Consider the following 27,396-nt stretch of genomic DNA (forward strand, 5'->3'; position numbering starts at 1 on the left):
TTTCAATTAATTTAACTCTCAAATAATTTAAATTCAACCAGTTAAATCATCTGATATCCACCATGATCTAGTATATGTGACCATAACAAGTGTATATGCATATTATTTGCTAATTTACTCAATATCTATTACTTTTTTTTCTTAACATAGAGTAAGTATTATTTTTCTATCCAAGTAATATAGAATGACTATTAATAAAAAATGTAAAACTAATATGTTGCATTTTTTTATATAAATTTAATAACTAAGACACTAATAGTGTAAATCAAGTTTCTTGAAGTATCGATCATATTTTATCATATTATTATTATTTCTTAAAATATTAACAAGTTGATATGTGATTTAGTGATGATAAAAAATAACTTCCATTTCAATTCATAAAAATTATTATTTTTAATAATTGAAGAAAATTGAATTTTATATATCGTTCCTATAAAAATATTTATTTTGCAGATACATTTTATTTTTAGTTTGGTTTTACATTTCATCCACACAAAAAAGGATAAAATTGATCATATGTGTTAAAAAATTTATGCTGATATAACATACCAATTGAACTTAAAATTTAATTCACATGTGTTGTCAATGTAAAGAATTATTATACATCGATGAATAATATCCGCCCAATTATTAAATATGTTTACTTAATTATTATATATCGATGAATAATATCTGCTCGATTATTAAATATGTTTACTTTAATCTTAAACACTTTAAAATTCGAACAAATATGAATTGTTGTTATTCATTGTGAAAGTAAAATATTTTACTTACATAAATTTATTTTATACTGTATTTATTTTATTTTATTTTATTTTATTTTGGGACAATTGTGTTTGTTTTTATTTAATACACAAATGCAATAGTTGCCGCCACATTCACACAATATTCACAAGGAATTAAAAGTATTGAATACTAAAATAAAAATAAAATGGGTGAATAATTTCTTTTTAAGGAAAATATGGGGGAATTATTAATATAGCCAAAATGCATACCGCATACTATGGAAAAGCATTAACTATGTAGAAATTTCAAAATATTATTATGAATAAAAGTCAAAAGTAAAACAGTATAGACAACTCATATTTTTTTCAACATTAATATTTTCCAAATAAAAAATATAACATATATTTATATATATATATGTACGTATATTTGGAAGTAGCACTTTAAATGATAAAAAAATAAATTCATAAAATAATCATATTGATAAATTAAAATGTTTGAAAAATACTTCCTAAGTAGAAATGAAATTTAATAGCTACCATTTAAAAAAAGGAAAAAAGAGACATTTTTTTATAGAAAAATTACTTATAATAAATATAAGAATTAAATATTCATTTTTAACTGGAACACACACATACATGCACATTTATATGAATTGTTTTCAATAGTCTATAGCGAGATAAGAGGACACAAATAAAGAAAAAATATAAATCGAGCTTTGACACAATAAAAAATTTTGACAAAAAAATATATGTAATATATTTATGTATTTATATATATACACTTCTACATATACATTAATAGTATAAATATTTATTTAATTCATCAATTAATTTTAATCGTCAAATTAATAAAAAAATTGACTTTTATAATAAATACGTTAAAAATTACAACTATGAATAATTAAGTGATATGTGAAGGTATAAAAAACATTATATGTATATGTATATAAATAACGTAGGAAAATTGACATATATAGTGAAGAAAGATAATGATAAACGCGTAGAAGGACGTAGCACAAAGCATGCAACACGGTGCGAAATGATAGCTCAAACCTCTAATTAAACAAATCACCATTTCATCTCTTTTTCTTTCCGTCTTTCCAAACACCAAATTAACCCCTCCATCCAACACATACTATCTCTCATTCCAAAATAAATTATTAAAAGAATTACATAATTATTTTTTTCTCTCTCTACATCTTGAATTTCCTTCTTTTCTTCTTCTTAAAATTCACTGTCTTTGTCTCAACAAAAACAATAAGAAAAGACAAAGATTTATTCCTTTTATACATAATCTCTCTGTCTCTCTCACTTCTTCATCTCTCTATTTCTTCTCTCCTTTTCAATATATTTTCACCATCTCCTCTTTATTTTTGTATCTCTCCTCTCTTTTTCAATATTACTTTTTTGAGAGGAGAGAAAATTCTTAAATTATTTTATCTACTTACCCTTTTTCTACGAGTCATTGCATATATCACCAATACAGCTACTATTTCATAAACCTCGCGTCGCTTTACAGCAACCGAGATTTGTTGGAATCAGGTCGAACAACAACGAGAGAAGATCCAAGTGAAATCTAGTATTTAAGGAATATATTTAATTATCGTCGAAAGAAAAGACGAATAATTATAGCAAAAATGATTTCGAACAACAAAACAAATAGTAATAATAAGAATATTGAGGTTGACAATGAGCAAGAGGATGATGCAAGAAATGGCATAAAAAAGGGACCATGGACCCCACAAGAAGATATGATTTTGATAGAGTACGTGAACAAACATGGTGAAGGAAATTGGAATTCAGTTCAGAAAAATTCAGGGTTGTTAAGATGTGGAAAAAGCTGTAGACTTAGATGGGCTAATCATCTAAGGCCTAATCTTAAGAAAGGTGCATTTTCTGAAGAAGAAGAAAAAATCATCATTGAACTTCATGCTAAGCTTGGAAACAAATGGGCTAGAATGGCTGCTCAGGTAATATTTTTTTATTTATAATCAAAATGGTTTCATAAGATTATAAATTTATTTCATTTTTATTTTCTTGTTCTGTTTTCATTTCTTCTCATGATTTTTAGTGCAATCGTATATTTTTTGGTTTTCCAAAGTGAATTTTGATGGGTTTATTCTATTATTTGTGAAGTATTTTTTTTTATCAATTATTATTTATGTATGTTTTATGCTTCTAGCATTTGGATCTGAAATCAGATCTGGTATATTTGGTTTGATTATGATCCAATATGCAGGACATGGAACAAGAAATTAACAAGGGGAAGGAAAAAATTATAATTTTTTTGTTCATCTATATATGTGTTTATTATTTATTTCTTTTAAGTCATATTATCTACTTATGTGACTCCAATTTTATTCAAGCTTATAAAAGTTAAAATATTAAAGATTGTATTTTTGTTATATAAACATAGAGAGAAAGTTGTGTTTTCAATTTTACCTTTTGAAGTTCAATTGAGTTTTTTTTTCCTTTTAATATTTTTAATTATAGTTTTTGTACATAGTGAAATATTTATGATAACCACAATCAAGGAGCTCACCTCATTCATTTGTTTGAATCTCAAATTGCAATTTTGTTTAAACAATTTCATATGTTAAAGTTTTCATCTCTAAAATATTCACCTTTATGTTTTGTGTGTACTTTTTTTGCAGTTGCCAGGAAGAACAGATAATGAAATAAAGAATTTCTGGAACACAAGGATGAAAAGGAGGCAGAGAGCAGGATTACCACTTTACCCTCCAGAAATTCATGCAGAAGCTATTGCATACAATAATCATCTAATGCAGCAACAACAAAAATATGATGAACCTTTCTCTTCTTCATCATCTTTATCATTTTCATTACTCTTATCTTCTTGTTACCCTAAGAAGCTTAATGACCAAAACCATTATAATCATCCTCTTCAAAATCAAAACAACTCTGCAGATTCTGCTAATAATCATTACACCAATGATAATCCACAGTTCAATGAAACTCTTGCATTGCAACCACATTCACCTTATCCATCTTCATCCTCAACTCTTTTCAACCAAAGTTTTAATGCTGCTGCTGCTGCTGCACCAAGTGATTTGAGCTATGATCATGGCTTCAATGCAGGAGGAGGAGGAAGAGGAGGAGGATCAATGTATGAACCTTTTCCTTTGGTTCCGGGCGGGTCGAATACCGAGATATCTTCGAGCCAAACAACAATTGATTCTTCAAGTCCTGCTTCAAGCATGGTTAATAATAATGATTACTATGAAGTTGCACCAATATCAAATGAAGGAAATAGTGGACTTTTGGATGCTTTAGTTGTTGAAGGTAGAAACCTTTCAAGCAATGATAAGTCAAAGAGTGAGGATTCAAATGTTAAGGGGAATATTTGTTATAAGAGAAAAAGCATGGAGAGTGAAGATAGCACTATTCCTTTGGTGTCAGCCATGAAGAAGAAGAAGAAGAAGAAGAAGAAGAAGAATGGAATTAGCAGTAATGAAATTCAGAAGGAAGGTTTTAGCTCTTCTCAGTTGTCAACAGGTGAAACCAATCTCTCTTCTTGTATTTTCTCATTGCAATTATATATTGTATGATAACAAAAACAATCCAATAAAGTGATGTGAAATGAACATGTAATGAAAAACAGGGAAGAAAGCAATTGAGGAGGATCCAATAGAAGAGATGAATTCAATGTACGATGATGATTTGCATTGCTTGCTGAACAATTTTCCAGAAATACCAATGCCTGAATGGTATTGTAGAGGAAAAAGTCAGTCATTGGGAATTGAAACTCCAACTGATCATGCTTCTTCATCATCTGGTCCCACCAATCAAGAATTTGCTTGGACTCTTGGACCCACTTGGAACAACATGCCTGGCATATGTTAATTGTAAACAACATCAAATATTATTAATTTCAAAACAAATATTCATAGTCAAATAGATAGTTCAATTCAGCCATATTATATAGTTAGAATAGAGAATTGTACGATGTTCAAATGGGTTTCAAATTTTAAGGATATTAATTCAATCAATCGTACATGTAGTTGATTTAAGTTATTTAGTTATAAGTTAGACATTTGTTTAGCTAGCTTATAGGGTCATCATAGCACAAAGCCAATTCCACCAATATAGATTGGTGTCAGTGTTAGGCTTTTTCGATTTATGTCTTTTATTTTTAGTTTCATGTGTTGTATAATTAAAAATATAGCAAAGGAGTTTGCCTTGCGGTATAATTTGTTTTTAGGCTAAAATATATTTTTCTTTTTTATTATTTATTTTGATTTTTTATATTTTTAACATAATAATAAATTCTAAATAAATAAAAAATTGATTTACTGATCGTTGTCCAAAGCAACATAATTACTATCTCAATTGACATTTAAAATCTCAAAATTATCTTTTAATTGTTATCTTTAAACTTTTGTTTTTATTTTAAAATTTTATTGATGAAGACAATAGCTTAAAGACAAATATTAACAATTTAAAAACAATTTTTAAATATAAACAAAAAGATGATTTAAGAGTTTTAAATGTCATTTCCGATATTAATTAATTATCATATTTTTTTATATTTCATATTTTAACTTGTTATGAGAAAAGACTAACATTTTTTTTTTTTAAAAAATAAAATACTAAAATAAATTTGAAAATCAAAGACAAAGAATCATAACAAATATTAGAAAAAAATAAATTGGATGAGAAATATATTTTAGGTTTATTTACGAATTAATAACCTATAATGCATTTAACATATGAAATGTTAGTGAAATACAAATTTTTCAAAAGTAAGCTAACATAGTTGAGGAGGAAGTCTTTCAGATATTATATTCGGCTTAAACTCCCCTTATTTTCTATAATATAAATTTTTTAATTTTTTAATTTCTTTTATTTTCTATTACATCTTTTCGCTTTCTTTTAAAGCTCTCTCTACAACTTTTTAAGTAAAATAAAAAAATATTTTATTATTATTTATATCAATTATTGGTAAATATACCATATCATTTTATTAATGATATTTAACCAACATTAAATAAAACAATATTTAAAAAAAATGACCAATATATCAATTTTAGTAAACATTTATATGTTTTATATTTAATTTTTTTTATTGCCTAATTTTTTCAATTATAACCTTTCCAAATTTTTTATTTGTATTTTAAAAATATTCATGCATCACAAAAATAATTTAACAAATGTATAATTTATATATCATTGATAACAACAATATTCATGCATTGCCCAAACTATTATTCATGATTGAATGGTTTTTCTATGTGTAATTAAATAATTTTCATCATAGTTATTGAGGTTGGTAAATGAATTTAATTTCATACTCTTGATTTATCAGCTTAATTATTTTAAAATGAACATTAATATCTCTTTCATTAAAAATAATTCATTTTTTTTCAATTAAAAAAATGGCTTCTTTTCAAAGCAATAATAGACAAAAAAATATACCATTTTTTTAGAGGAGAAAAAACATACCATTAAAATACACCTTATTATTACTCATTTCAGAATTCAAATATAGAGAAATAAAAATGTAAAATTTATTATTAAAAAGTAAAATTGTCTCAAAGTCTTATTATGTAATATTATTATTATTATTATTATTATTATTTATTATTATTATTATTATTATTATTATTATTATTATTATTATTATTATTATTATTATTATTATTATTATTATTATTATAATATTACTACTACTGCTGGTGGTGGAAATAGGGACAATGTTCAACGATTCATTTTTTTTCTATTGTCTTTCTTTGTTTATATATTTTTTTTAACTTGTTTGTTTTTATTTGATAATATTTATGACATCTGAATCTATCTAAATTTTAATATTCATAAATGTTTTAAAAATTAAATTTAAAATTAGAAAATAGTATACAAACTTATATATGATTAGTTATATAAAATTATCATGCAATTAGTTATAGATTTTGTTAGAATGTTCATATATATTTTTAAATTATTTTTTGCAAACATGCATCATAAAAAGTTCCTCCACAAAATTTTTAAAAAATCTAACCTGCGATGAACTAAATTTTAAAACGTTATAAACTTCAGATTAAAGTAACGAAAAATATTTTTTTTTATTAATAAAAATATAGACTTAAAAATTAAAATTTGAGTTCATTTTATGTGAATGATCTTTTTATAATGTCGTAAATACGTCAACTAAAAAATCATTCAAAAATATATAGTGATATTTTAGAAAGAATTAAAACTATTTGCATGTATAATTTCATAAATATTTAAAAGTGTAATTCTTTTACGAAGACAAAAATGAAAATTTGAAATTAATTTTATAGGACTAAAAATTCAATTAACTTTAAATTTTATTCACAAATAGTTGTATATATGATGAAACATTATTGAATATCTTTACAAAGAATTTTAAATTCACAATGAATATTAATAATTATATTATTTTTGTGTGAATATTATATAATTCTAACATACATTTGGTACCTTTAAAGATATTAATTAATGATGATCATGATGGCGACGACCATGATTAAAGTTTTAATCCTCACATTTTTGTGGTGGGCAATGTTGTTTATTATTAATTATTATTTTCTACAAACACATTATAAAGGATAAATATATAAACTAATTAGTAATTACCCTTCAATACTTTGTTTGAAACTAAAGAAATTTAAAAGGAGAAAAATACAAAGAAGGGATTGTCAGCGAAAACTTCCATAATTTGAGATCACACAATTGGAATGCCACAATAACAGAAGGAAAGAAAATTAACATTTTAATATGGGACCCGCAAAACAACATTCCAGCGAGCCTCTTAATGTATGAAAAAGCATACAAATAAAACAAATAAAACAAATCAAAACATACATAGGAAATTGAGAGACAATTATATTTACGCATACTTTTTTCATAAAAAAATGTGATAGGGATTGGAGAATAGAGATAGGGAGAAAAACAATTGTTTTCATTGGTACTTTCTTGAATAAAAAATTGTATTTTTTTAATCACTTTTCTACCCAATTAAACAAAGAAAATGGTATTCAATTTATTTTTGTTTTTAACTTTAATTTAAAAGTTATCTGATTATCTCCTCTTTTGTTTCATTTAATTTTTTAATCTTATACTTGCTCACTTTCTTTTTTAAATCCAAATATATATAGTGTCAATTGCACCGGTGAGTAATTTGCATAAGTTCATAATCTAATTAAACCTTATTACTCCTCCAAGGCAGGGCCAACGATGAAATTTTAGGACTCATGGGAGAACCATGCATGGAAATGTTCTCATATCATTGAATTATTTTCTCTTTTATTATATTTTTGTTGCAAAATAATTTATAATATATCATAATCAAAATACCTTAAAAAGATATTTTCCAATGAAGTAAGACTATTCAATATAGTGATATGGTAGATTAAAAATAATATTTTCAAAAAAATCTCAACATATGCAACAATAAATAAGTAATCATGTAATTATGAGGGTTAAATATTTTTTTTTTGTAATTATATAAATTTACCAATTTTTATTTACGGTCCAAACAAAAATTTCTTTCAAACTTTCGTCATTCATATGTTTTTTGTTGTTAATTTTGTCTAGTTTATTTTTAAATAATTATAGTGTCATCAATCTAATAAAAGTTCACGTGAAAAGTGTCGATTGACATTTTTTAATGATGTTACATTGTTGGGACAATAAGACATAATTAACTTAATAATTTAATCTTTACTAATTTATCTATAACACAAGATCTTAAATGATTAATTTATTAAGTTAATGATTTCTTACGGTATGAACATTGCCGTGTCATAATAGACATGTGATGTGGACTTTGGTTAAACATATATGTTACTAAGTGAATACTAAAATATAACAATATATATGAGAGACAAAAGTTTGAAAGATACTTTTGATGAAATCAAAACAGAAATTAATATATTTAGTTTAAAAAACAATTGAACGTCTTTAAAAAATTTAACTCACAAAAATTTGATTCTAACTCAACTGTCAAAACCACTATAATGACTTTTGTTTCTTCTAATCGAATTTCACTATCATAACATATATAAATATATAAGAATGTTTATATTTTAGATAAGTTTCAAAATTTGTGCATCCTTCAAAAAGAAAATTGTTTTCTAAAATTCTATTTTACAAAATTTGATTTTGATTTAATTGATGCATTAAACTACTCTAACCCATAACAAATTTAAATTTTTCAAATAACATTTCATCATGATATAAGAATATTCTTATCTTATATTTAGAGATAAGGATAATAAATGATATTTTTACTAAAATATCTCTTTGTTCCATAATTAATGCTTCGGTTGACAATTTTTTTTAAACAAATCGAGAAAGCATATACATGAAATTGTATAATATTTATAATGATGTAGAGAATCCCAATTTTATTTATTTATACTATTAATTAATCTTCTTACTCTTGTAATTAATTTGAAAAGCAAATAAATATTATTAGAATGGTCAAAGTAATACACTACATTTCATTTTCTTTTATTTTTGTTATTTGTCTAATCGTTTAAATTACTACTAGAACTATAATGTACATTAAAGATTCTACTTTGCCTAAAATCCCAAAAAAATATGTATACATGATAAAGACTATTCTTCTTTTAGCAAAATGGAAAATATATTAAATAAAAACGGTATATACTATATAGTATGACTCGTGAGTCGTGATTCAATGTCCTGCCATATTTTATGCAAGTTCCTATTTTATATGTTTCCCATTTCTTCTACGTGAGGCGATGGAATGGAATTCGGAAGCATATCGGAGGGAAATAAGCGGTGATTAGGGAAGGGTTCGTTCGCATGAGCCCACCCTTTTTTGTGTTTGTGTCTCATATATCATATAAATAATAATGATATTGTCTCATTTTAAATACTTTATTTATGTCTCAAATTGTTTGTTTACTCTATAGTATTAATATAATATTAATTATTCTCTTTCACCAATATATTTTAATTAACAGTAATTAATAAAAAAAAAATTGAGTAAATTAAATTTATTTTATTATTGAAATTGATATATAGTTTATTACTTTTTTAAAAATTGTGCACAATTTAAATGAGATGAATATAATATTTTAGAAATCAAATTTAGTAAATAAATTTTTCTTTAGAGAAAATTGAAGACACATTGTTAATGTTAGAGTGTACAAATCACTAGTTAGAGGATATGAGTAGTGCATGTCCTTTACCTGAGTCTAATATTAGTCTGGTTAGTTTTTAAATATAAGCTTGATATTTAATATGATCAAACTCGAGGAGTTACATGTTAAATAAGAACGTGACAAATCAAGTTAGTCTCTAGAATAGTGATACAAACACGTTTTTGGAAAAAAAATTATCTGTAAGACTTAACTCAACTAACAAATATCAATATTTTTTAAAAACTCGCAATTATGTGACTATTTCATTTACAAACAAAAAATAATATTTTGGAAAAAAATTTAATCAACTACATAGCAAAGTTAATCAAATACATAATTAATTTTGTTGAGTAATATGATTAAAAAAGTTAATCAACAAATAGTAATATATCATAACTCGTGTCCTCTAAAACCTTTTGAACAAGTCAATCCCTTATTTAACTTAATCTATGTCTTATCCTATGTCATTTTTTATTCTTTCAAGTTAAGGTCAAATTCATCCCAAACATTACGGGTTGAGGACAAATTAATGGACTGAACTGAATTTATATCTTTAATTAATGAACATATTATATTATGCTAAATCATAAACCTATATTTTGAAATAACTGTAAAACTATTTGTATATGTCCCGTTAAACCTAATAATTATTATTTTAATTATTATTTGTACAGTTAAATATATTTTAAGTCTTTTAAGATTTTAAGTCTTTATAAAGAATTTCTTCCACTTTTGATCTTCACAATATTTTTCGCCAAAAAATTATAGTCTTTAAATTTTTTCAATTGTATTGTGAACTGGTCAAGATTTAATATAAATAACTAAAAGTGTTGCTGGAAAATATCTTAAACATTAAAAGTAGAAGAAATTTTTGTAACAGCTAAAAATAATTAAAAAAGTTGATGCAAAAAATAAATAAAATTTTATAGGAGCTAAAAATATATAATATATATATATATATATATATATATATATATATATATATTATTTTTATTTTCTCAATTATGATAAAGTACATGTAAATTTTTATTTTTCAGTAGTTCCTTTTGGGGTCTCAATAATTCTCATAAAAAAATATGGGCCTTGTGCAGTTCGTCTGTTAGCTCAGGCCCATGACCAACCATGATTGGAAGAGAATTGTACCGTGCACCCCCCCTGTTTTACCTCCCACCCCCCCAATCATAAGGAAAAGATTATATTGCCCCTGGTTTCATCCAAAAAATTCACTTTTCTTTTTTCACTCATTTCTTCGAAACTCTGAAATATTCGAACCTCCCACCCTACCAAAACTTCGAATCTTTAAAAACTCCGAAACCAAAAAGTAAGACAGTTTTTGAAAGTCTTCTTGGGATTGAAAGTTTTGAAGCACATTTTGTCCAGAAAATATCAAACTTTCGAAACTTTCGTTAAACATGAAAGTTTCGAAACACAGCCTTTCAAAAATTTCCTTGAGGTTGAAAGTTTCGAAGGACATTTTTTCCAAGAAATATCAAACTTTCGGAACTTTTGTTCAACATGAAAGTTTCGAAACATGAAACTTTCGAAAGTTTCGAGCAATACGAAAGTTTCGAAATGAAACTTATTCGAACATTTTGAAAATTTCGAAACATAAGGTTTCGAATGTTTGGTATATATGGAAACATCAAATTTCGGAAGTTTGGGAAACGAAAGTTCCGAAATGCATTTTTTAATAATAAATAATAATAAATTAATAGTAATAAATAGTAATAAATTAATACTAATAAATAGTAATAAATTAATACTAATAAATAGCAATAAATTTCATACTTAATTTCAAAAATAGTAATAAATTTAATTAATAATAATATTATAAATTTATTTTTTAAAATAAAATTTTAATTATAAATTGAAACTTCCGTAAATTTCAAATATTTTGAAATTTTTGAAATTGAATTACTTCGAAAATTTGAAAGTTTCGAAATGTGTTTCGAAAATTTGAAAGTTTCGAGCATTACGTTTCGGAAGTTTCAAATTCATCAAAACTTTCGAAAGTTTTGATGTTTTCTGGAAAATTAAATTTCGAAAATTTCAAATTTAACAAAACTTTCGAAATTATTAAAAAAAATTATTATTTTGAAAGTTTGTAATTTTCGAAAGTAGGGATGAAAAATAGAGTGACAATTTTTTTTTTATAATTTTATACAAAAAAAAAAGGACAAAATGGTCTTTATGAAAAAATGGGGGGGTGGGAGGTAAAAGTGGGGGGGTGCACGGTACAATTCTCTTATTGGAAATAAACAATGGATTTCAGGGTTTTGTACCGAGCACCTTTCCACATGTACCTCCCACCCTCCATCTTCATGAAAAATACTAGATTGTCTTTAATATTATTAGTAAAAATCTTTAAAAAAATTCTCTTATATTTTTTTCACCCATTTTATTCGAAAGTTTGAATTGTTCGAATCACATATTTGCAAACATTTGAACATTTGAAACCTTCGAAATCCAAAAGTAAGATAAACTTCGAAATTTTAAAATTTTCAAAATATTAATTTTCCAAATCTTCGAAAGTTTCCATATGGAAACTTTCGAAGTTGATTTTTTCCCAAAATTTTGAAACTTTCGAAATGCAGAAATCTTCGAAACTTTCTAACAATTTGAAAGTTTCGAAATATAAAATTCAGAAACATGAAATTTATCGGTTTGGAAAATTTGATATTCATAGAAAGTTCCGAAATTATTTCGGAAGTTTTGTCTTCAATGAAATTTTCGAAACAAACTTCGAAAGTTTGGGAATAGTAATAAATTAATTATATTAAATAGTAATAAATTAATTGTAATAAATAGTAATAAATTTATAATAATAAGTTTATAGTAATGAATTAATAATAATAAATAGTAATAAATTTCATATCTAATTTCGGAAGTTTTAAATTCATCAAAACTTTTGAAAGTTTTGATGTTTTTTTGGAAAATCGCACTTCCGAACCTTCAAATTTATCCAAAGTTTTAGAGGATCCTGAAAAATAGCATTTCGAAACTTTGACATTACTCAAAAGTTTCAAAATTGGTTAAATTTTCTGGAAAAATAAATTTCTAAAGTTTCAAATTTAACAAAACTTTTAAAAATATCAAAAAACTAACTTTTTATTGTTTCAAAAGTTTATAATTTTTGAATATTTATGATTTTATACAAAATAAAAAAAGACAAAATGGTCTTTAGGAAAAAATGGTGGAGGGGAGTGGGAGGTACAATTGAGGGGTGTGGGGGTGTGCGCACGGTTGAGACTATTTAATGTGGGTTTTTTTTAAATAACCTTTTTATGAAAATTATTTATCAATGTATTTTTTTTCTCAAAATTATATACCAATATATCATTTTTTTTGGTATAGTAGGAAGTAGTCATTTATAAATGAGATTTCATAAAAGAAGTCTATGTCTGCAATGACGACTGAGTATTGGTTTGTTTTATTTTATTTTAATTTTTAAAAATATAGAAGTCGTCTTTTGAAAAAAAGGACTTCACACATCCATATATTTTATTTTAATTTTGACTATGTTTTGTAAAAAATTCATATTTTAAAGTCCTTTAAACATGTAAGATAATCCAAATAGTATTAGTATTATAACTGAACGTTAGAGAAAAAATTCCAAGAAAATGCAGATTATGTCGGTTAACTAGTTTTACTCAAAAATATTGTCCAAATATTATGAGAAACAATAATCAATGTATATAAGTTTTAAAAATTTGTCTTGTTGTTTTTTATGAATTAATTATATAATTATATTTTTCAATGAGCGACTTCTATATTTAAATCAATCAATAAAAAAATAAAAACAAACAAACCAATACTAAGTTGACATTGGAAAAGTAGACTTCTTTTAGGAAGTCTCATTTGTAAAAATGTAATTTCTTACTATACCAATAAAAAAGATAAATTGATATATAATTTTGATAAGAAAGTATATTAGTAGATAACTTAAAAAAAAGGTTTATTTAAAAAGAAAAAAGAAAACCGTCTTAATGTTGCCATTTGTAAAAACTTTAAACTATAAAAACTCCTACATTTTCATTTAGTATATATTTTGCTTCCTAAAAGTGTTGTCTAAAACAAAGACAATTCCTTTGATTGTAGCGATTTCAAAGCATTGCAGAAAGATTAGGAACGTCGCATTTAGGAACAATTTTGAGGTGCAATTGTATTGATAATAATTAGAGTTGAATATACAGGTTAGTTCTACTCGTGTAATATGCATTTTGCAAAACACATAAAATAGACCGAGTTAGTTTGTCAGTGAATGATAACGAATCGTAATACATTGATTTAAGTCTATCTCATTTAATATACGATTAAACAAGTTGATTTGTATATTATAAAAAGTCATTTAATTTATAAAAAAACGAAAAAATTAATATTATAAGAATCTCATATTTAAATAAAATTAAAAATCTATCATTATTGATAATTTTATGTAATAAATATTAAGTAATAAAAAAATAAAAAATAATACTTTAAAAGAACTCTGATAGTTCAAATCAACAGCAAAGTATAACGGTGAATGCTTCGGAGTGGTGGACCATGTAATATGGTTATCTTGGTTCATATACAGGGAGGGGAACAATAAAAATTTATTTTTTGCAAACCGAAGGAAAAATCCAATTTAAAGGACAATTCTCTGTAATGAATTTTAAGTACCACTTACTCACTTCAATAAAATTTTAATTATAAAAATAAAATAAAACCTATGATAGAATATAATTTATATAATCACAAAAGCATTAACTAATCCAAAATTTAAACTTTTCTTTTTATGGTATGAGTTGAATGTAATGTTAGATTAAATGAAATTGTAGTTATATGAATCACCGGTGAATCGACAGTTTAAAATAGCATAAGTGAATAACCCATGATCTAAATGATTCAACCCATATGGACAAAAAAAAAAATCTAAACCCGCACAAATCGCTAGTTACACAGGTTGGGCCGTGGACCCCCATCCATATATATATAGCTCTAATAATAATATTAAATTTCACCTTCACATTGAGTTTATTACTTATCCAATCTTAGAAAAGTTTCAAACAAAAGGCCTAAAATATGAAAAACATGGTTCAGCGAATATTGTGCTCAAATAATTCACATTATTATCAAGCCCATATATATAGCAACAATTTGGGCACTATGCCTTAACTTGAACAACAACTTTTCCAATGTTAGAGCTAGAGAATAAGGAGTTTAAGCTCTCCAAAAAGCTTTCAATTCCTATATTAATTTTGTTCTTTGACTTAACCTTGCCTTCTTGAATGTACCTTTCCATATCTTTAGCAAAATCTCCAAAACGATGCCAATATGATTCTAACATAAAACCCTCCATCCTCACCTCCTTTCCAACCATATTCAGAAGATTCCTGACACCTTCTCTTTCAGTCCAAACCTATACCAACATTAGCTATTTACTAATTAGAAAACCAAAGTTTTTTGGTGCATTTGATAAATTATTGAGTCATCAATTTATACTCTCTATGTTATTATTAAACTATTTTTCATATTTCTCTGTTTTCTAAATATAAGATTTTTTTTTCCTTCAAAATTCTATACATATTAATGATTTTTTTTAGAAAAATACTTATATTTATTATTGAAAAACAAAAATATTTTTTCTCTTATAACTTCAATAATGATAAAAGTAATTATATAAAAATATCATATGTTTGATAAATTAAAAATATCTTATAGAAGGAGAATGTGCTAAATATGGTAAATTATTATGCATTTGATGAGAATTGTTAAAAAAATTCATTTAATGAAGCGATTATCTATGACCCCGTTCACCTTATTATATTGAGATATCATCCCACAAAGTGGTATCCTAGCATACTTGTTGACATGGTTAAGTACAGCTTCAAGCATTTTACCACCAACGTTGTCAAGGTAAACATCAATACCATCGGGAAAATACCTGCAAAATTCGAGTGCATATATTAGAAAATTAACTCAATTTTTAAAATGTTAAACTATATGCTTTTGAAGTTCTGTGTATGCCAATTTATGTCATGAATCTTTCTATGTGAGAATTTATATTTAAAAAATTGTCGTATGGTAATATCTAAGAGAGGATGAATTGATAAAAATAAAAATAAAGGACGAATTACGACTTTGTTAAAGCGGCATCAAAATCTGATTCCGAATTGTAGTTGAATCCGTCGTCATATCCAAATTCCTCTTTAATGAGCTTCACCTAAAAAAACCAACCAGGTAAGTTGTAAGTAATTTTATGTCAATTTGTAAAAAAAATTAATTTTCTGTCAACAAAGAGTTTAAGTAATTTTTTTAAGAATGACTATAACAACCCATTTTCCAATTTATATTTTCTTGTATTGGTTTTAATTTATGAGTTCCATAAAATTTTAATTTTTAATAGGACTATATAATTTGATGAGACTCATGTGAATTTTAATCAATAAAAAAATATGTATTGAACTGTGTTACAGAGTTGATGATTAATAATCATACTTTTAAATAATATGGTAGTTTTATTCATTCTATTTTTAACAATTTACAAAATTAGCTCTCTATTTTAAAATCAACATTTTTGTTTCCTTATTTATATTTTTAACAAAAAAAATAGTGGTTATGAAATATTTCTAATGAAGTCACATACAAAAAACTAACATTGGAATGCATTAATTATGTGTATATTATTAATTAAATTATAAAAATCAATTATTTCATAAATTTAAATAGAAGTTTTTAAAGAATCTTATTGTAAATTCATTATATTAATTATTTATCATCGTATTACATGTCATTTCATATAAAATATGTCAAATTACTATTTTTTAATAAAAAAATATAAATAAATAATCAAAACTGTTAAATTTTAAAATAAATAGATTAATTTCATAAATTAATGAAAGTAAATAGACGAAATCTATATTTAAATATCTTAAATACTAAGATGGGACACTTATAAAGACATTATTATTAGATTCAAATGATATGTTTAGGAGCAGTTGTTATTACCTCTTTATATTAGTTTATTTTGTATTCTGTTTTACTCAAAATTTATAATGAAGTAGAATGGATAAAAGAAGTATGAACAGTTTTTATTTAATTATCTATTGATGAATTTTTTTCAACAATTACTCAATCTTAATCTCAACCTTACAAACAAAATTGAATTTAACTTGAGTAACTAACATTTAAATTTTAAATTCTAAAGGAGATACATTTTAAGATGTCTACCATGAATCATATTTAAAAATACTTCAAAATTTTCACGAAAATCAATAAAAAAATTTGGCAAAATAAAGTTCACAATTTTAGATATTTTATAATGTTAATGGTGACTTAATGAATATCATCCTAGGATTGCCATCTATCTATGTTAAATTTTTTAAAGACTTTTAAATATTGATCTACAGTAAACATTTATGAAAATGGTTGACTGTAACATTTGCCTCACCCCTCAATAGTGAGTTCTTCTATGGACAACTACAACAAATAATCTAATGTTGACTAGTATTTAAAAAATGTGATCGGCGACGCTACGCGACACTACTCTATATAATTAAATTAAATAATATTTTGCATCTGTCTCTCTTACAAGATAAAAGAAAATAAGAGAAAAAAATAATAATAAGGATCCATTTTGAAATAGCAATATGCGGTGGTCAACTTGGAAGTGACGTGTAAGAAAAAGAAAGGTTACCTACCTTATCATCAGAGCCAGTGCTACCAATGACCCTACATCCTCTAATCTTAGCCAGCTGTCCAGCATTTATACCCACCGCACCTGAAGCGGCAGATATAAACACATTTGATCCTACCTTTGGCTTTCCAAGTACCTCTATCCCCACCCATGCTGCAAATCCCGGTATTCCTGCATTTATTAATTTCATAAAATTTTGTTACTCTCTTCTGGTATCTAAAATTACAAAGAAATTTAAATGTATCTTAAGACCTATCATTTTAAGACTAGATCAAATTAAAATTAGTTAATTAGGGGTAAAAAAAAGAAGCATGCTTAGAAAAAGAATTAATTACCTAAAGAACCTAGATAATCCGATAATGAAATCCCAATTGTAGCATCAATTTTTCTAGCAATGTCAGAAGATGGAACAATACTGTACTCAGCAACAGGAGCAGATCGATTCAAAAGAATATCTCCCTCATTATATTTACTATCCTTCGATCTAATCACCCTCACAACTCCGAATACTGTAATCACCTACAAATTTATATATTCCAATTAAATACTAAAATATATAATAATTAAAAATGAAATATATTACCTGATTAAGTTGATACTGTGAAATAAAAAGGCCTTCGAGGGTACCGGTGAGTCTTCCACGAAGATATGGATCAACGGAAAGAAGGAGAGTTTCAACGGCGAGATGATTATGAGGGATTGAATCAGATGCAATTGAAAGAGAGACAGTGCGGAATTTGAGATGTTCTGAAGTTGGAACACCTTCAGGACAATATGCAGCTAAGTACCATTCTCTATTTTCTACTACATCTCCCATGCTTTCTAGCTTCTACCAACTTTTTCAATTTCTTTTTCATTCACAAACTTCCAGTTGCCACCTTTGCCAAATTAGATGACAATAAATAATGAGAAAGTTGTACCAAAAAAATAAGTAGTTTTAATATTGTAACCTATTTTATTAATAGTTGACTAAGTTTATGTTTTGAAAAATAAAGAATGAATGGGTAGAAGAATTAGGCGTGAAAAAAAAAATTCGCTGGAAGGAGGGGTTGAACCTCCGACCTTGTGGTTAACAGCCACACGCTCTAACCAACTGAGCTATTCCAGCTTGTTGTTTAGATAATTCACGATAACGTATATATAATTAACATCTGATCAACGACCGCTATCAAATACCAAGAGAAAATAGATTTAGATAAATAACTACAAAAACTATAATATACGTCGAAATTATTTTATGGTCCAAACTATTTTTTGTTCCTATTTTGAATTATTTTATTTTGATATTTATATTTTACCTCGAAATTTTTGAATTTTATAAAAATGATCTGACTTTAAATAAGTATTTACTCTGAGAAAGGGTGGCTCCATAACACAATGACAACCAAAGATAGGAAAAAAGAGAAGAAAAAAAATTGATTTAAGGGAAAAAAAAGACGAAGAAAATGAATTTTGATTTAAATAGTCAACATCGAAGAGTGATTATAAATGATCTACCATCCGCAAAAATGAAGTCTGATTTTGTTGAAGGGTTTTCTTGTTAATAATTACATTAATGTTTTCCAAACCAATTTTCAAACTTTGGAACAATTAAAACACCATTTTTTATATAATATTTTTATATAACATGTGCTTTTTAGGAGAGGAGAAGTTCTCTATCATTTTGTGGCATCATAGAACTCCAAAATTTGATCCCTACTGCTGAAAATTATTCTCCTCTTTTTTATGTCAACAGATAACACGTTATAAAAATTAGCCCACAACTGCAAAATTCTGAATTAACATAGTATATATTCTAATAATATCAACATTTACAGCTAAGCTTTATAGATCAATTATCCTCCTTTTTACTAATTACTAACCATTACCGTCTGTGTATAATATTAATATATTATATTTCGTCAATTTGCAATTACATATAAACATATACGTCATTTTCAACGTTGCATATTTGATAAGGACTGACATGGATCGGATCATGACCTTCCCGATAAATTGTTAAAGGAAAGCTTAACAATTTCAAATAGGATATATTTTAAGTTCTATTTACATGATTGCCACTTAAGAATTTTTCACATCAACATCCCAAACCAAACGTGTTTTCCCCACTGTAAGTCATATACAGGAATCCATCTTCATCCTTGTTTTCCTCATATATTGCAGACATCATAGCAGCTGCATGAATATAATTAAATAAATAAAATTAAACTCACAAGATTAACTACCAAACCTTAAAGAAAATAATACTAATACCATCAATAACTACAATAATAATCCATAAAAAATACCTGTTGGCGGTAAAATGTTCTTCACGAAAATGAAGATGGCCTTCTCTGGACTCAATTTGATTCTCTTTCGGACCACATACACGAATTGGCCAACAGTTAGATCCGCAGGAACCAGATACCTACAATCATCAAAAACCAATCTGCCATGAATAAATAGGGAAAACAAAAATATCAAGCATATGGATGAATTAGTACCTGCAATTAGCAATATAAATAAAACATTAAGTTGATTGTCAATATTCTATTGCATAAAAATTTACTACTTTCATATTACATATTTCAACCTCTACTAAAGATCCACGTTCCACAGCCACTTTTGCAACTTATTTTCTCCATATTAAAGGAGCATTTTACAAAACCATTTTTCCTTTAACTTTGGGATGGTGTGTGTGATTGATGAGGAGAAGGGAGAATTATCCTACCTCTAATATATTTAGAATGAAGTAGTGAGGATTGAAATCTATGCAACTAACCCAAAAATTTGTCGGAGGACAAGAAAGCATAAGCATGTGCAATGTAAGTTCAACCATAACAGACCACATATATGTAACTTTCATCAGTATTTTTGAATAACATGATTTCAAGTTTCATATGTACTTTCAATTGTCATCACCGAAGCCTAAACCAAAATCCAACTTTTGTTGTTGATCAAATATATTTGCAGGGATCCGGTTTTCTTTCACTAATTAATATAATTGGGCTTAGCAGTGATCCAATTTTCTTTCACTAACTAATTTATTGATTGGCTTTTCATATTCATTCGAACAATAAAGCAGAGATTAGAACACAAGGCTTCTGCCTCTGTTTTCTGTATTAGAATATAAATTAATCAAATTTTTTGTCTAACTCTAACTATCCTTAATTCAACCATTCAATAAAATGAAATAAAATGCAAAGGTTAGGAACAATTAAGTTGGATACCACAAACATATGGAAATTCAATTAAAGTCCGCAGTCAATACGACACATTCCAACAAAACCACAACAAAATAAGACCACTATAGCTCTTTCCCAAGTAGAAGTATAGATAGTATGATCAAACTTCAATGAATACTACGTGACATCAAAACTTCAATGAGGCAAAACAACAACAAATTAATGGAGAAAGTAATTACCAAAACAATTAATAATACTTCAAAACAAAAATTACAGTTCATAAACGATGCAAAAAACTCATACTTCCTCTTCACAGCAAATAGAAAGAAAGAGAAAAACTAACTTTTTCTTGTCGATATCTGGAACATCACTCTTCTCAGCCCTTTCAACAATTACCTATACCCAAAAGATCAACCAAATTAATATCAAAGAAGTGATATTATCATTATTATAACATACATACACACGAAAATAACTCACTGGAATTCTATCGGGATACTTCTCTCTTATGCGAGCTGCTTCAGCCTGTCTCCTCTCTACCACATACAGTTTGTAGTACAAATCAAAGAACATAAATTTGCAACATAGTAGTAAGATACACAAACAAAAAATCATACATCAACAACTAACTTCCATTGACAAGAAGAATCAAATTAGATCAACCAAATAAAAGCACTGAAAAAACAAAACGAAATAATACATTCTTTCAAGGAATAGACCTTAGATCATTGCTTACACTAAGCTAAATGTAGAGATGAAAAAAAAAAAATCAGTAAAAAAGTTTTGCACCTAATTTTGTAAAATGGGGCCCAAAACACAATACTTTTTTTACCAAATTTTCAACTTTACGAAATAGAGTTTAGATAATGATCATGATGGATAAGATCAAAACTTTCACATTCCAGATTAAAAAATTAAACAAATAAAATGTTTAATATTTCTCTGATCACGTGAAATTCAAGCCCGATTATTTGAAACATGAAATCGATGAATTATATCATCCAGTGTAACCTAAAAATAAATAAAAAATTGACAAAACAAAAAAAAAAAAGAAAAGAAAAGGGGAAAAACGAACCAAGGGGGTGTTCCATCTTGAATGAACTCTTAGCCATGATGATAATTCTGCGACAGAAGAGAGTTAGGGTTAGCGATTGACGAAGCAACGAAAGGAATAGAAAATAGAGAATGAAAGGGATTGCTTACCAAGAGAAGAGAGAGAAGAGATCCCTTAAAAGCAAAAGAAATAACTCTTATTGCTTCATTCATGAAAGAATTGGGATTGGGAAACGTATAAGCCTCAACTTAACGACAACTCATGCCAATACATTAAATTAAATTATCCGTAACTTTATTACACAAAACAATCATTAAATATTTTATCTGAAATGAATTACCAATAGATTCTAAAGTTAAAAAATTACCGTATTTAGACTAAATTTTAACTAAATACATTAATATTTTAATTATCAATTATTAATTTTTTAGTTAAGAATGATAATAAAATTCACATATATTTATTCGAATTTGTTTTAATTTAAATAGGGAAAATATATTTTTAGATGATCAGGTTTTCTTTAAAATTAAAATTTAAAATGAAAATGAATTTGAAGTGTTGATATAATAATATTATTGTTATTTTTAATATTTATATACTATATATCCAATATATTTAATATTTTTTTAAGTATTAAAAATTATAATTTTCTTTAAAAAAATATAATTTTTGATTTTTATTCTGCTATTATATAATAATAATTTATTAATTATACAAATTATATTAAATTTAAATCTATTATTTTATAAATATAAATGAATGTAAGTAAGGTGGAAAAATTTAAAATCCTTTAGAGATAAAAAAAAATGATTTAAATTCCACATATAATAAAAAGTGGATACAAATGTGAGTTTTTGAGACTAATAAAATATAAAGTGAGAGAGATAAAATCCACTATCACTCCGTCTCATTGTTATAGCTACTTTTAATTACTAATTTTGGTAGTACTTTATTTTAGAGAAATTAGAAGTAAACTTTAAATATATTTAGCTTCTTTTGTTTATTTTTAAAAAAATCTATGTCATCCGTCGGTTTACAATAAGTAATTCGGTTGGAAAAGAAAAATTATTCCCTTTCAATTTTAAATAGAAACTTTTATTTTATTTAAATAAAGAAAAACATCTATGTCATCCTTCCTTCTTCTACGACGAGTAATTCGTTTTGAAAAGAAAAATCATTCATTCAAATTTTAATATATATTTTTAATTATATTTTATAATTAATATTATTTATATAAATATAATATATTTATAATATTGATAATACATCTATATATTAGATAATGTTATTATATATTAGTAGTAAATGTATTTTAGATATTTTTTATTTTCCTATATATATGCTCATTGTAACCCTATTAACTTTAGTTTGGTTCATTTTATGTTATGAAACCCTAGAGCGATGATTTCTCTTCTTCCTCTTTCTTCCTCTTTCTCCTCTTTTCATTGTTAACATGGTATCAAAGAGCTTTGGTTGATTTTGGGATCTACCATAGAGAAGAAAGAGACTATTTTGATAGAAAAGACAACCACCAAAAGAGAAAATAGAAGAGTAACTCTATTCCCGATTTTGTTAAATCAATCTTAGAAAAACATCGATTGTGCATTCGTTAACCGTTGGATCGGGCTGATTTTTGGACAGCAAGTTCGCAATATTTAGGTCTTCGTCTTCAACGGTCGGATCGGAAAAACGACGTCTGGAGAAGGAGAAATCATGCTCGCACAACACCAGGTTATCCCTAATTTATTTTGTCTCAGTGGTTGTGTTTGTCGTATTTTCCTGTTATTATTTGTTATGGCTGGTGTTAAGGATGATTCTCTTCAAGCTGTTAGTGTTCACCTCAATGGACAAAATTACTCTTATTGGAGTTATGTGATGAAAAAAAATTTGATTGGAAAAGATATGTGGGGTTTTGTTGATGGAACTTCTGTTAAGCCTACAGATAAAAAGGATGAAACTCAATATGCAAAAGATCTGAAAACATGGAATGTTAGTAATTCAAAAATTATTACTTGGATTAATAATTCTGGTGAGTTGTCTATAGGAGTACAACTAGCAAAATATGATACTGCTAAAGAGATTTGGGATCACTTGAAACATTTGTATGTTCAGTCTAACTTTGCAAAACGTTATCATTTGGAAAGTGATATTAGAGCCCTTAAGCAAAGCAGTATGACCATTCAGGAATTCTATTCGGCAATGACTAATCTGTGGGATCAATTGACTCTTATGGAACCACCTGAGTTGAAAGTTGTCAAAACATACATTGATCAAAGAGAGGAGTAACATCTGGTTTGGTTTCTAATGGCTCTTCGTGATGATTTTGAGGGCCTTCGTGGGGGTATTTTGCATTGTTCCCCCTTTCCTAATGTTGAATCAGTAGTTAGTGAATTGTTGGCAGAAGCATTCAGACTTAAGACTCATTCTGGTGTATTAGATAAGGAAATTATCTCAACTCCTCCATCTGTTTTTGTTGCCCCTGTTAAAAAAAAAAACATTTAAAGGTAATGATGAATGTGGATTCTACAAAGAAAAAGGTCATTGGAAAGTACGTTGTCTGAAATTGGGGAGAGCACATAAAAAGAATTTTAGGGGGTCATCGTCCAATGTTATTGCTTCTGCTCCTCCTACCATTAGCTCTAGTTCTAGTTATGTATACTCATCTGAGACTGCTTCCCAAATATCTGATATTGCATAACAACTTCAAAGACTTCTTGCCACTCAATTACATGTCATGTTTGCCACCTCTTCTAAAGGTTTGAACTCCTCTGGTATGTCAGGTATATCTCCTTCCATATGGATTCTTGATTCTGGAACATCTCATCATATGACATACAATGATAAATCTTTTGTGTCTGTGAAACATGCCTCGTCTGTGTCGGTTATGACTGCTGATGGCACTCCTATGCCACTAACAGGCATTGGTTCTGTCTCCACACCTAACTTGTCTCTTTCTAATGTTTATTATATTCCTAATCTTACTTTGAGTCTTGCTTCTGTTAGTCAAATATGTGATTTCGGTTATTCGGTTATGTTTTCTTCCACTTCTTGTTGTGTGCAGGATCCACATTCTGGGAGGCTGATTGAGACAGGCCATAGACAGGGGGGACTTTACGTTTTGGATGACCTACGACTCCCAGATACTGCAGCCTCAACAACTACTGCTGATTTATTATTTAGTTTTCGCTTGAATTCCTTATCTTCTAGTTTTTATTTATGGCATTCTCGCATTGGATATGTTTCTGCTTCTAGATTAAAATATTTGGCTTCTACTAGAGCCTTAGGTAAGTTACAACCCTGTGATATCTCATATTGTTGTGGTTGTAAACTTGCTAAATTTCCAGCTTTACCATTTAGTAAAAGTGTTTTCGTTTCATATGCGACTTTTGATTTAGTTCACTCTGATGTTAGGGGTCCATCACCGGTTCTCACCAAAGGTGGATCTAGATATTATGTTTCGTTTATTGATGATTACACTCGCTATTGTTGGGTTTATCTTATGAAAAATCGGTTTGAATTTTTTGACATTTATCATATATTTCGTGCAATGGTGAAAACTCAACATAATTATGTTATAAAGTGTTTTCGTTGTGATTTAGGTGGTGAATATACCTCTAATAAATTTTATGAATTACTTGCTTATGATGGCACCCGCCACCAAACATCTTGTACTGATACTCCTCAACAAAATGGAGTTGCTGAAAGGAAACACCGTCACATTATAGAGACTGCTCCTTCCCTTTTGTTGTCCGCTTCAGTTCCTAGTAAGTTTTGGGGAGAAGCAGTTCTTACTGATGTTCATGCTATTATTAGAATTCCATCTTCTATCATATCAGGTTTGTCTCCCTTTGAAAAATTGTATGCTTCTACCCCTGATTAATATTTTTTGAAAGTTTTTGGTTCTACTTGTTTTGTTCTTCGCCCTCAAGTAGAGCACAATAAGTTGTCTTCTCGTTTAGCCATGTGTGTTTTTCTCGGTTATGAGGATGGTCAAAAGGGTTATCGTTGTTATGATCCTCATGCAAGAAAACTTTATGTATCTCGTAATCTTGTTATTCTTGAGTACATCCCTTTTTACTTTGTTTCCTCTTATTCTCATATTACTAAGAGTTCTTAACTAACCCATATTGATCCGTTTGGTCTTAATGATAGCGTTTCTAGTGATTGTAATATTGAGAATTGCAGGACAAATACTACTACTCCACATGATGACATCCTCTTGTCCCCCCGTCTGTCCAACCACCTCCTGCGATTGTTGATCCTCCTTGTTACCATTCTCGTCAACGTAAGTCTACTCAGTTACCTGATTTTGTCTATTCAACTTACTCAGCTTCGTTTACTTCTTTCTTAACATCTATTCACAATTTTTTTGAACCCTCTTCCTATAAAAAGGTTGTTCTTGATCCTCTTTGGCAGCATGCTATGGCAGAAGAACTATCTGCATTGCACAAAACCAACACTTGGGAATTAGTATCTCTTCCTCCTAGAAAACGTGCTATTGGGCCTCGTTGGGTATACAAGATCAAAACTAAGTTTGATGGGTCAGTTGAGCGCTACAAAGCATGTCTTGTTGCTAAGGGTTTCTCTCAACAATATGATATGGATTATGAAGAAACTTTTGCTCATGTAGCCAAGATGACGACTATTCGTACTCTTATTGCAGTTGCATCTATTCGTCAATGGCATATTTCCCAAATGAATGTCAAAAATGCCTTTTTAAATGGTGAGCTTCATGAAGAAGTCTATATGGTCCCTCCACAAGGAGTTTCTCATAATCCAGAGGAAATATGTAAGTTAAAAAAGGCTCTATATGGTCTTAAATAGGCTCCTCGAGCTTGGTTTGAGAAATTCTTTATTATGATCACTTCTCTTGGTTTTCGCTTTAGTGAACATGATTCTGCATTGTTTATAAGGTCCACCACTCATGGTCGCATTATACTTTCTCTATATGTTGATGATATGATTATTACAGGTGATGATGTTAGTGGAATCAATGAGTTGAAATTGCAGTTAGCCAAACAATTTTAGATGAAAGACTTGGAAACTCTTCGCTATTTCTTGGGGATTGAAGTTGCCTACTCTCCTAGAGGCTACCTTCTTTTTCAATCCAAGTACATTGCCAACATTCTTGATCAGGCTCGTCTTTCTGATACTAGAGCAGCAGATACTCTCTTGAGTTGAATGTAAATATGCTCCATCGGATGGTGTTCCTTTACCAGATTCTACTTTGTATCGTACTTTGGTTGACAACTTAGTGTATCTTACGATTATCAGACCTGACATTGCTTATGTTGTTCATGTTGTTAGTCAGTTTGTTGTCTCTCCCACTACAGTACATTGGGCAGCAGTTCTTCGGATTCTTCGTTATCTTCGTGAAACTCAATTTCAAAGTCTTCTCTTTCCATCGTCATCCTCATTGGAGTTACGAGCTTATTTTGATGCTGATTGGGCTGGTGATACCACTGATCGTAAATCCACCACATGGTTTTGTATCTTTCTTGGAGACTCTCTTATTTCTTGGAAGAGTAAGAAACAAGACATTGTCTCTCGCTCTTCTACAGAAGCTGAATATCGTGCTATGGCATCCACTACCGCTGAAATAATTTGGCTGCGTTGGCTTTTG

The 27,396-nt window shown here is 27.4% G+C and overlaps 3 protein-coding genes and 1 non-coding gene across 4 annotated transcripts; 1 reads left to right on the forward strand and 3 right to left on the reverse strand.

Annotated features, from left to right (window-relative positions):
- The first annotated feature begins 1,947 nt into the window (after positions 1-1,947).
- On the forward strand, positions 1,948-4,933 carry LOC101509774 (uncharacterized). The gene is made up of 3 exons (XM_004487361.4): positions 1,948-2,698; positions 3,383-4,244; positions 4,351-4,933. The coding sequence occupies exons 1-3, from the start codon at positions 2,366-2,368 to the stop codon at positions 4,590-4,592; spliced, it is 1,437 nt and encodes a 478-aa protein (XP_004487418.1). The 5' UTR covers positions 1,948-2,365; the 3' UTR covers positions 4,593-4,933.
- A 9,931-nt stretch (positions 4,934-14,864) lies between these two features.
- On the reverse strand, positions 14,865-18,495 carry LOC101509447 (2-alkenal reductase (NADP(+)-dependent)-like). The gene is made up of 6 exons (XM_004487360.4): positions 18,139-18,495; positions 17,891-18,074; positions 17,560-17,726; positions 16,000-16,082; positions 15,677-15,803; positions 14,865-15,278 (listed from the first exon to the last, which is right to left on the reverse strand). The coding sequence occupies exons 1-6, from the start codon at positions 18,370-18,372 to the stop codon at positions 15,024-15,026; spliced, it is 1,050 nt and encodes a 349-aa protein (XP_004487417.1). The 5' UTR covers positions 18,373-18,495; the 3' UTR covers positions 14,865-15,023.
- A 94-nt stretch (positions 18,496-18,589) lies between these two features.
- TRNAN-GUU (transfer RNA asparagine (anticodon GUU)) lies at positions 18,590-18,663 on the reverse strand. The gene has a single exon. It is a non-coding gene; the product is annotated as a tRNA-Asn (tRNA).
- Positions 18,664-19,427: 764 nt separating this feature from the next.
- On the reverse strand, positions 19,428-22,053 carry LOC101508906 (autophagy-related protein 8C-like). The gene is made up of 6 exons (XM_004487359.4): positions 21,923-22,053; positions 21,795-21,841; positions 21,200-21,255; positions 21,063-21,115; positions 19,844-19,962; positions 19,428-19,730 (listed from the first exon to the last, which is right to left on the reverse strand). Exons 2-6 carry the CDS (start codon positions 21,829-21,831, stop codon positions 19,633-19,635), a joined length of 363 nt encoding a protein of 120 aa, XP_004487416.1. The 5' UTR covers positions 21,832-21,841; positions 21,923-22,053; the 3' UTR covers positions 19,428-19,632.
- Positions 22,054-27,396: the final 5,343 nt, after the last annotated feature.

This window comes from Cicer arietinum, chromosome 1 (assembly GCF_000331145.2).
Source record: "Cicer arietinum cultivar CDC Frontier isolate Library 1 chromosome 1, Cicar.CDCFrontier_v2.0, whole genome shotgun sequence".
Classification (NCBI taxonomy): Eukaryota; Viridiplantae; Streptophyta; class Magnoliopsida; order Fabales; family Fabaceae; genus Cicer; species Cicer arietinum.